The 10342-nt window shown below is 47.8% G+C and overlaps 1 protein-coding gene across 1 annotated transcript; it reads right to left on the reverse strand.

Moving 5' to 3' along the window:
* Positions 1-826: 826 nt before the first annotated feature.
* LOC100278635 (uncharacterized) lies at positions 827-1972 on the reverse strand. Its single transcript, NM_001151847.2, has one exon. It carries the CDS (start codon positions 1790-1792, stop codon positions 1097-1099), a length of 696 nt encoding a protein of 231 aa, NP_001145319.1. The 5' UTR covers positions 1793-1972; the 3' UTR covers positions 827-1096.
* Between the last annotated feature and the right edge of the window lie 8370 nt (positions 1973-10342).

Below are 10342 nucleotides of genomic sequence, written 5' to 3' on the forward strand. Positions count from 1 at the left end.
ACTTGTGTCTTGAGAGGATGAAAGGGCTTGTTATACAAAATATTGAATATTTCTTTAGAGCACCAAAGGCTCTCATAACTATAGTTCCTAGGGAAGAATGTCTTAGATTGAAAAGTTCACTTGGGTTTTGAGAACTCCTAGCACCATAGTCCCTTATGTGGAAAGGCCAGACATATGTGTCCCATCAATGGCCCCTACACAATACTATATATATATATATTAAAGATTCAAATACAAGGTAAGGCCAGACATATATTGTTGAGGCTGAATCATTTCATGTGAAGTTCAGCAACAGCTAAGAGGACTTCTTGGAAATACCTACTAATTATCTTTATTGACCTCCTAATAAATGTGATTTGTAGATTATCTAACCATTGTTGTTGTGGCTGAATCATTTCATGCTGAAGTTCAGCAATAGATAGGCTGGGATCTATACTTATTAGGCTACGAAACACTGGCCCATAGGTTGGATAATCCGGAGCAAAACCCAAGCCAGCGTGCAAAAGAACTTGAGGGCTCGTTTGGTGGCAAGGGATTTGGAGATTGGTGGCAAGTGATTTGGAGAGGATTCGTGGAGGAGGAAATTCCAATGTTGGCAACCTAACATCCAAACTGAACATGCGACTAGTACTTCAGAGCTACACGGCCCATATGGTTGCTACTTGCTAGCATACCGGAAGAACCCCAGACACGGAGAGTAGTTTGGGGGATGGGGTGAGCGGGCACGTGAAGTGTCAGGTCTCTCTAGTCTAGTCGTGACTCGTGATCGATCTCCATTCATCAACATGCATTAAACACACCACTAGCTAGACAACAACAACAATGGTTCGGGGGAGGTGCAAGATACATGTATACATATATATATGGGCATAGCAACACGACGCCAGTCACGCTCACGCCACCCCGAAACAGCTTTTATCTTATCTTGTTTCCGAGCACGGTGACGGACACTGGATCAAACACAGGAACATCCATATGCACGAACAATTAGATCCAATATAAAGGTCGGGTCCGGGCGTCCGGCCAATCACACTGCATGCACGGACACGGACCGGCCGTTGCACATATGATTTGGTCGACAGCGACCGGACGACGACTACGGGCGCCAGCCGTACACCCAGCCAGCCTGCTCCCTCTGGCCGCCGCAGAACTGCACCATCCACGGGGTCGCCCGGATGCCGAGGCACAGCACCGCCCCCTTCGTCCGCGGCTCAGCAGCCGCAGGATCGTCGTAGCCGCAGCACTCCTGGTCACGGGCCTCGGCGGCGCTGGAGCCGGAGAAGAGCCAGCGAGCAGAGGACGATGAGGACGAGGACGAGGACGAGGACTTGACCGCCGCCGCCGCCGCCGACGAGGGCCGCGACTTATTACCGAAGGCAAGGCGGCGGAAGACGGTGGCGATGAAGCTGAGCTTGACCCACTTGAGCTGCTTGTACTTGTACCCGCCGGTCGTCTTGCCGTGGCGCCGGTTGGCACGCCCGAGCGGCACGCCGTGGAGGTAGTAGGAGGGCGGCGGGGTGATGACCGGCCCGACCCCGGCGGCGGCGGTGGCCAGCATCCGGCAGGAGTAGGCGTCCTTGGGCGTCCCCGGCTGGGACTCCCACACGAACGGCACGGCGCCGGTGCCCGCGCCGTAGTAGCGGAAGGAGGGGTTGCCCAGCGAGCTCTCCCTGGTGAGCAGGCGCGCGTAGAACTCGCCGTCGTGCGTGATGCGCAGCGGGCTCTGCGGCTTGCTGGGCGGCGTCGCCGCGCCGCTGGCGCCGTGTGCGCCGGGGCTGGGAGCTGGCGGCATCTTCACTGGATCGATCGTGATCGGGCCGAGCAGTGGGACGAAGTGCAGTGGTGTGGTAGTCGTTGGTGGTAGCTAGGCTGGTAGCTAGCTAGTCGGCGCGGCGTGGGCAATGTGTGGCGCCGCGATCGAGTATTCGATCGAGTCCACGATCCAAGAAGAACTCTCGTTGAGCGATGCGATGCGAACCGATCGATGGTGCGGTTTTTATACGCACGCGGGACGGGAGTTCTTGTGCCGCTCGGTGGCTCACTTGCGGCTTACGGAACAGTGCCGCACCTTTCTCAGGCCGTTTTACCACACGGAGTCACGGAGATGCGCGCGAAATGTGACGTGTCGGCAGACGGCAGTGACATTGTTTCACCTATAGTCATTTTTATGTATCCGCCCCTTGTACGTTCAAAATAACTGTATACGTACGAGCCTGATTGGCCACGCTCTGTAAACCAATTAGACGGTATGTGTAGCTCAACGGCGATGCCCGTCTCGTTCCGCATGCCCTACCCCAAATTTTTCGAAGGAGCAATAATCCAAGTAAAACGTAAAAGCAAGGACGACGAGGAACAAAACCACTTCTTATATATCTCATATGCCTGATCTTTTATCCACTTCTCCTATATGTTAGATGCTTAAAAATTTAAATTTTTAGATGACTTCCTGACAATACTCTCGTACAAACCAACTAATAGTAAGTTATTGTTTTTATGATTTGTGATTTAATTTTGCCTCGTAACAAATCAAAACAAATTAATCTTCGACTGACTATAGAAATAATTGTTACTTCTCTGATACGTTTTTTATTCTCCAAACAAAAGATTGTAGATTATATATACACAAATTATGATAAACTGAATCTATAATTTCAATATAAATTAAGTAAAAAACCGTCGTCCAACATTTAGTCACCTAAATTTATTGTTGCTAAGGTAAAATGTAATTTATCATTGTTTTCCTATAGAAAATTTTATCTTTTGTCACTTGCGAGTTTGTCTTTTTAATTATACTAATTGTCTACTGTGTGAGTTGTTGCATTAAAATTAAAAAAAAATCAAGACACCTGACATATAGCAACTCGTAGGGGGGGGGGGGGGGATACAGCAGGCCGTACGGTGAAATAATACTCTGAATAACCAATAACAGTTCCATGGAGAAGCACGAGGGTTGCTGACTATTAATCCTATTATAATCCGTTTTCAACCATCAGACTGCTGCTGAATTATTCGAGGAAAGAGTACTCACGCATATGGTTCACATTTATAGGTTTAAAAAACGGTTTCACTGTATGGTGGTTACGATCGGAGTAAAAGGCACACGGCAGCACATCTCGTACCCACTGTTTAATAACTTGGTTATCGATGAGTATGGAATATATAAATCGTCATCAGATTTATTAAGACGTGTAATGTCGGTCCATGCTTATAAAATACACCATTTTAAGTTTTAATATCTATTTGGGTCTTAGTGATCATCCAAATAGATCTAGACTTGTGCCCGTATGACAATGTGGCATGCTGAATGTGTGCTCACATAGACCCAACATGTAGGAACATTTGAGGCCAAGACAAAACAAGATTGGTTGACATAAAAGGATGGAGGTGTAGTGCCCAAGATAGCTTAGGTCCTATTTGGATACTTTCTTATTATAATAATAAGTTTCTATAATTAAATTATGATCCGTATATGATTGACTATATGATGAATTATTATATCAAAATCCCTTATTATCATAATATCATAATTTAGGTGAGATATGATTTTGAGGATTATGGGTGCTAAAGTTCAACTTGCCCTCCAACCAATTTTTCGTTTTGTGAGCCTAAAAGTTCAAAAAAAATCTAACTTTAACCTACCACGATCTACTACTATAATCAAGGCAGCCAAACAATATAGTTATTACAATCCATAATTATGATTACGGTAAACACATGCACATTTAAGATTATGATAATCTAATTATGATCTAAACAAGCCCTTAAATACATAAAACGGAAGAAAGCCTATGATATTCTTTAGAGGCCATTTTGTAAAATTGCCATCTTCCTCGGTGAAAGGATCTAGCAAGAGCGTGGCGGGAAGGTGAATAGGCATGTTTTTCTAAAAACTCACAAAACTCGATCAAACATCCTGATTGCGGTTCCTTTGTTCCTCATAACACAAACCAAACACGATGGACTATGAACTGCGAACTTTGAATGGATTCATATAGCAACCTTCCTACGAGCAGCGGTTGCACTCAAAGCTCATGGGGAGTGTAGATCGGGTGCAAAGATTAAAAAAACAAATTCAAACACAAGTGATATACAATAACAAACACAACACATTAGGTTTTATCCCATGGTTCAACTTGTCGCAATGGCTTGCCTGCATCCAGGTTGTTGTGGACACCATAAAGGCTATAGGGTCTCTTTCAACTCACATCTCTTTAATTCAGCACCGAAGTAGTAAGTTAAAGAGTTTCACTAAGTTGCAAAGGGCAATATAAACCTCTTGGTGCTCAACCACAATCGATTGGGAGCTTCGAAAAAATCTCTATCTAGCTAGAAGCAAAGACACAAGAATAACGAACACACCAGGTGGCTAGGGTTTGGCCAAAGTGCTCAGGATGAATGGTTCTTGAACTTCTCTAGATTTCCCACACTTTATATGATCGAATTACCTCAAGGAGTCACCAAAATTTGGACAAATGTGGTTAAGACTAACAGTGGAGTATATAGATAGGATGTGTTGGTAGAGATAGGAGTGAATGAAGTTGAAGATAATTATCTAGGAAGAGTGGAGTGGTATAAATAGCCTAAACCTCCCAAAACAGTCAACCATGAAGAGTGTGGATGATCCACACATAACACGTGGATGCTCTAAAACATTGAAGCTCCATTCTGAGGCATGGAGATTTCGTGTAGGCTATAAAAGAATAGAATGAAAAACATTTAAATTTTTGCATAGGCTAGGAGTGTTTGGAGTTTGAGTAGAGAGTAGTAAGCATTTCATCATCACAGTACACATCTAGTATCCACTTTGACAATATAACTTGTCCTAACTTGAATCCAAAATATAAAATAAATATGAACTGCCTCTTTAAGATTTTAAAGCCATTCTTTTGAGTTAGGTGTCGCCAATAATTTTTCATGTACCCATGATAACTTATATGTTGTCAACATCAAACAAAAATCATTACTCCTTAAATTTGGTGATCAACATCACCAAACCCTATTAGGACTTGATTACACTTATAATCTCCCAATTTTTGTGATTGATTATGACACAATTAAAGCTTACATTTATTTTAAGGATTAAGCTTTTGATGCCATGGATACAAATGTCTCCTTAATATCTAAAACATTCTATATTTGAATTCCAAACATGTCATGAAAGACATGTACTGCATATACCGAAGCAAGCGATGAGGATTTGTATCCATACAATCACAGGGTACAACAAGTCTATGTCATACCAACATATGTGATATGTATGATAGTTTATGCACATATATGTGTGCTTAATGTACGTGGACAACATAGCCTCCACACCAAGTAGCTTATATCTACATGTTGAGCACATAGAACAATCATATAAAACCTATAAAAGCATCAGAATGAAACACAACAGCACACACACACACTGTGGGGGACAGATATCCCCCGGGTCCACTAGAAGGCTAGATGGCCTCACGGAAGACTCTGGGCCCTTTATTTCGCGAGGCCACCCCTTCGTGTGCTAGGGGAGGAATCTCTGGCAGAATGGATCGACACAAGATCGAATCAACTCAAGCCCACGCAGCTCACTGAATTCAAATGTTATCCGCAGCATTGATCTGATTCCCCCGCGCAGCGCCCTCAGACGTTAGAACTGAACGAGGATAAGTCGGAAGGATAATAGGGAGATAAGTTCAGACGGTTCACTATTACTTAGGAGCACATAGTTATCATACCCGCATGTAATGCCCCACGGTCGAGTATATAAGGCCTAGGGGGTACCCCATCAAACAATAGGTCACTCATTAGCCATCTACACTATTCTCTAGCGTCCTTCATACTAGAGAATCCCCCTGTAACCCACCACATAAAGATCCACACCAGGAAGTAGGGTATTACGCATCTCTAAGCGGCCCAAACCTATAGAAAATTGTCTACCCTCTCTCGTGTGCCCAGCACGAACCATTGAGCTACAGTCGGTTACACCGTCCTACCCAAAAGCACCTCGAGGGGTAACCCCGGGTGCGCGGTCGGGTCCCAAACACCGACAGCTGGCGCGCCAGGTAGGGGTGTGTCACTGATCCAAGCTAGCTCAATGGCCATTACTTTTCAGCACAAGATCGCTCTCCACCCTGGATCCGTGTTCTGCTTCGGAACCATCTCGTCTGTGGCAGACAAAGAAGGGACTCTACATCGTATAGCGGATCCACCGGAGAAAAAGACTTCCTTGAAAATCTCCGGGAAAGCCGGAACGAAGCAGGAAATAGCGCAACCTCCAGCGCTCCAGGTGAAGACTAACTCCTACAAGCCAGGAACAGAGAGTTCATTCACCCGGAGAACCTCGTTGTCCACCTCATCCACGAAAAAATGGACATGGATTACAAGGAAAAAAGAAACAAACAAGATGAAGGCCCGTCAAGCTGCCCTTCTGGTACCTCCGCGCTCAAAGGAGAACAGAAATAAGCTTGTCATCACGACAACTCCATTCTATCTCGACGTCATCTTCATCGGGGGGAGAGTGGAATCGTCCCCCATCTCCGACGATGAACCAACTGTGCCTGGGGAAGAACCTCCTCAGCGGGAAGCTCGCCGACGAAGGAACCGACGTCGTAACGCCCGGCGACATCATGAAGCCGGAGAACGAGATCCAGCGCAGCCTGTATCGCGAGACGAGATCTCGGAGGTGGGAGAAACTCTAGATGAACGAGTCTTCATGGAAAGGAGGAACTCCCGCCGACGTGATCGTCGGCAAGATCAAGAGCAAGCCGAGCAGGAAGCGAGACAGCGTCGAGAGAACCCTGTCTTCTGACGAAACCAGAACCCCGACTTCGCCCGAGCCATGAACACACCAAGCGAGGTCGGTGGAGTATTGGCTCGGATAGCCGATGGCCTCTTCCGGACTCTAGATGCCGAGGGCTATCGGCGGCTACTCACTCGGGCAGCTAATCATCTCCTGCCTCTCGCTCATCCTCCGAACGATCTATGACACGCCATCAATAGTCGACAGGACACGTGAAGCTCCATCAATGCTTCGCGCGAACGGCGACACGAGAACGAGATTCGACGTCGAGAAGAGTATGGTCGGGATCACGACATCCGTGCACGAAGCCAGGCCACCAGGGTTGAGTTGGTAACAGCTTCAACCGGCAGAATGACCCAGGGATGGTCGAGGCAACACATCGACAACTCCCCTCCCTGGGACCGACACCACAATCGTTGACAGGAGGACACGTGTGGAGTATCAGCACTCACTCCGCGTCTTAGGGCCATTCAGTGGCCCCCTAACTTCAAAGTCTCCAACGTCGACAAGTACGAGCCTAAGCAGGACCCGGGAGGCTGGCTGGCTGTCTAAACCACCGCTGCCCGGGCCGCTAGGGCAACTGAAGATGTGATGACTATGTACTTGCCCATCGTCCTCGGGCAAGATGCGCTGCAATGGCTACGGCACCTACCCTGACACTGCATCGACGATTGGAGTGACTTCAGTCGGCGTTTTATCGCCAACTTCCAATCTCTCTCCGACAAGCCGGCACAGCCATGGGACCTCAAATCCATCAGGCGTCGAGGGGATGAGACTCTTCGATCGTACCTCAAAAGATTTCAGACCATGAGAAATCGTATTCCTGAAGTTGCAGAAGCAGCAGTGATCGAGGACTTCTACCGAGGATCTAATGACTCGGCCTTCGTCCTAGCCATACTATAAAAAGCGCCGACCACTTCCGAACAGCTGTTCTAGGAGGCGAACCTCTACATCACCGTCGATGAACGTGCCCAGGACCTCATCGGAGGAATGAAGCCGGCTCCGTCCGCACCACGGCGCGACACGAACCAGCAAATTGACAAGCGCTGGGAGAAGAGGCCCCGCGAAGAAGTCCATGCCGCTGGACCACCCGTCTCTCGTGCCCAAGGGGCACCCCGCGGAGGCGAACAAACATTGGACGACATCCTCGACGCCCAGTGCTCGTACCACAAGGATATGCGTCATACTCTTCGGAACTGCAGAGATTTCAAGCACTCCGTTGGGAATGGCCGACCCTTCTAGCCTCTGCTACCTCCCCCACCACGAGGAGGACCTGGAGAACCTCGACAACCTCAGCAGCAGGAAGGGGGAGGAGGCGAAGCATTCCCGCGTGACGACGGAGAAGTCAACGTCATCTTTGGCGGACACGGGTCGCAAGAGAACAAGAGGCAGCAGAAGCTCAACGATCGTGAGATACTAGTGGCGGACACCAGTGCTCCCGCACCATATCGATAGTCCGAACACCCGATCAACTTCACTCGGGTGGATCAATGGCTCAACTTCGATCATCCAGGCAAGTACTCGCTTCTCGTTGATCCGGTGGTTCGAGAGAACAGGGGAAAAAAGGTGTTAGTGGACGAGGGAAGCAGCATCAACGTCACCTTCCCCCAATCACTGTTAGGCTTGGGAGTCGCACTCAAAGAGCTCCACGAGTCAGACACTCCTTTCTTCGGCATCGTGCCGACTGAAGGAGAATACCCACTCGGACACATCTACATGTCGGTTACCTTTGGAACTCCGGAAAACTATAGAACTGAGTTCCTAAGGTTCGAGGTAGCAAGCTTCGACTGCAGATACAACGCCATCATCGGCACGCCGGGATTGGCAAAATTCATGGCCATTCCGCACTATTCATACATGATATTGAAGATGCCGGGACCACAAGGAATCATCACCGTGCGTGCTGACTTCCAAGGCACCGCAGAATGCTTCCGAGTGGCCATTCAGGCGGCCCTCACCACCAAACCACCAACGATTTCCTCCGCGCAGGCAAACTCAAAGCCTGAGGGAGACCTCACGATACCCGCGAATGAAGCTCAAGCCGAGACCTCTATGCGGCCGACTAAGGAAACGAAGAGAATCAACCTCGGGTTCGCTGACGAACGCAAGACTGCCATCATTAGCTCTAGCCTGGATGACAAATAGGAAGGTGCATTCGTCCAGTTTCTGCAAGATAACCGAGATGTATTCGCATGGCAGCCTGTGGATTTGCCGGGAGTCCCGAGAGAACTGACCAAGCACAAACTGAAGGTCTATCCCCAGGCGAGGCCGATCCGACAAAAGTTGCGTTGTTTCACGCCCGACAAGAGAAAAATTATTCGTGTCGAGCTAGCTCAATTAGTCACAGCAGGATTCATTAGAGAAGTACTGCATCCTGAGTGGTTAGCAAATCCTGTTCTTGTACTCAAAAAGAATGAAGTGGATTGGCGCATGTGCGTCGACTGTACAGATCTCAACAAACTCTACCCGAAGGATCCCTTCAGACTTCCTAGAATAGATCAGGTGGTAGATTCAATCGCCGGATGCTCTATATTGTCATTCCTACACTGCTACTCTGGATACCATCAAATCAGCCTGGCGAAAGAAGACGTGGAAAAATCTGCATTCATTACCCCATTTGGAGCTTTCTGCTATACCTCCATGTCGTTTGGCCTCAAGAACGCTGGAGCGACTTACTAGAGAGCTATTCAAACATGCTTAGCCAATCACTGGAGCAAGCGGGTAGAAGCTTATGTCGATGATGTGGTGATTAAAACAAAAAACTCAGAAAACTTCATCGAGGATCTGCAGCTGGTCTTCAACAGCCTGAGGTGGTACCGGTGGAAGCTCAATCCGGAAAAATGTGTATTTGGAGTGCCAGCTGGGAAGTTGCTCGGATTCATTGTCAGCCACCGAGGAATTGAAGCTAACCCAGAAAAAAATCGAGGCTATCATGAGGATGGAAGCACCACGATCACAAAAGAAAGTGCAAAGGCTTACTGGGTGCATGACAGCTTTAAGCAGGTTCATATCAAGGTTAGGAGAAAAAGGCCTACCATTCTATAAATTGCTCAAGAAAGTAGACAAGTTCCAGTGGACCTCAAAAGCTCAGGAAGCCCTTGATGCACTGAAGAAGTTCTTGACCACACCGCCAGTGCTAAAGCCGCCACGCCGAGCCATGCTAAACCAGCCGGCAGAAGATCTGTTGTTGTATATCTCCTGCACGACTCACGTGGTGAGCGCCGCGTCAATAGTCGAGCGGGCAGAGGAAGGACATGCATATCCAGTACAACATCCCGTCTATTTCATCAGTGAAGTTCTGGAACCCTCTAAAAAGAAGTATCCCCAAGTTCAAAAACTATTGTCCGTTGTACTTCTAACTGCACGCAAGCTCTGTCACTACTTTGACGACCACAAAGTCATAGTAGTCACCGGGTTTCCAATAGAGGATATTCTCCACAACAAAGAAGCCATTGGAAGAATAGCCAAGTGGGCCTGCGAGTTGGGAGCTCACGACATTGAGTTTCGGCCTCGCACTGCAATAAAGACTCAAGTGCTAGTTGACTTCATATCAGAGTGGAC

The sequence above is a fragment of the Zea mays genome, chromosome 6, assembly GCF_902167145.1.
Source record: "Zea mays cultivar B73 chromosome 6, Zm-B73-REFERENCE-NAM-5.0, whole genome shotgun sequence".
NCBI classification, from domain to species: domain Eukaryota; kingdom Viridiplantae; phylum Streptophyta; class Magnoliopsida; order Poales; family Poaceae; genus Zea; species Zea mays.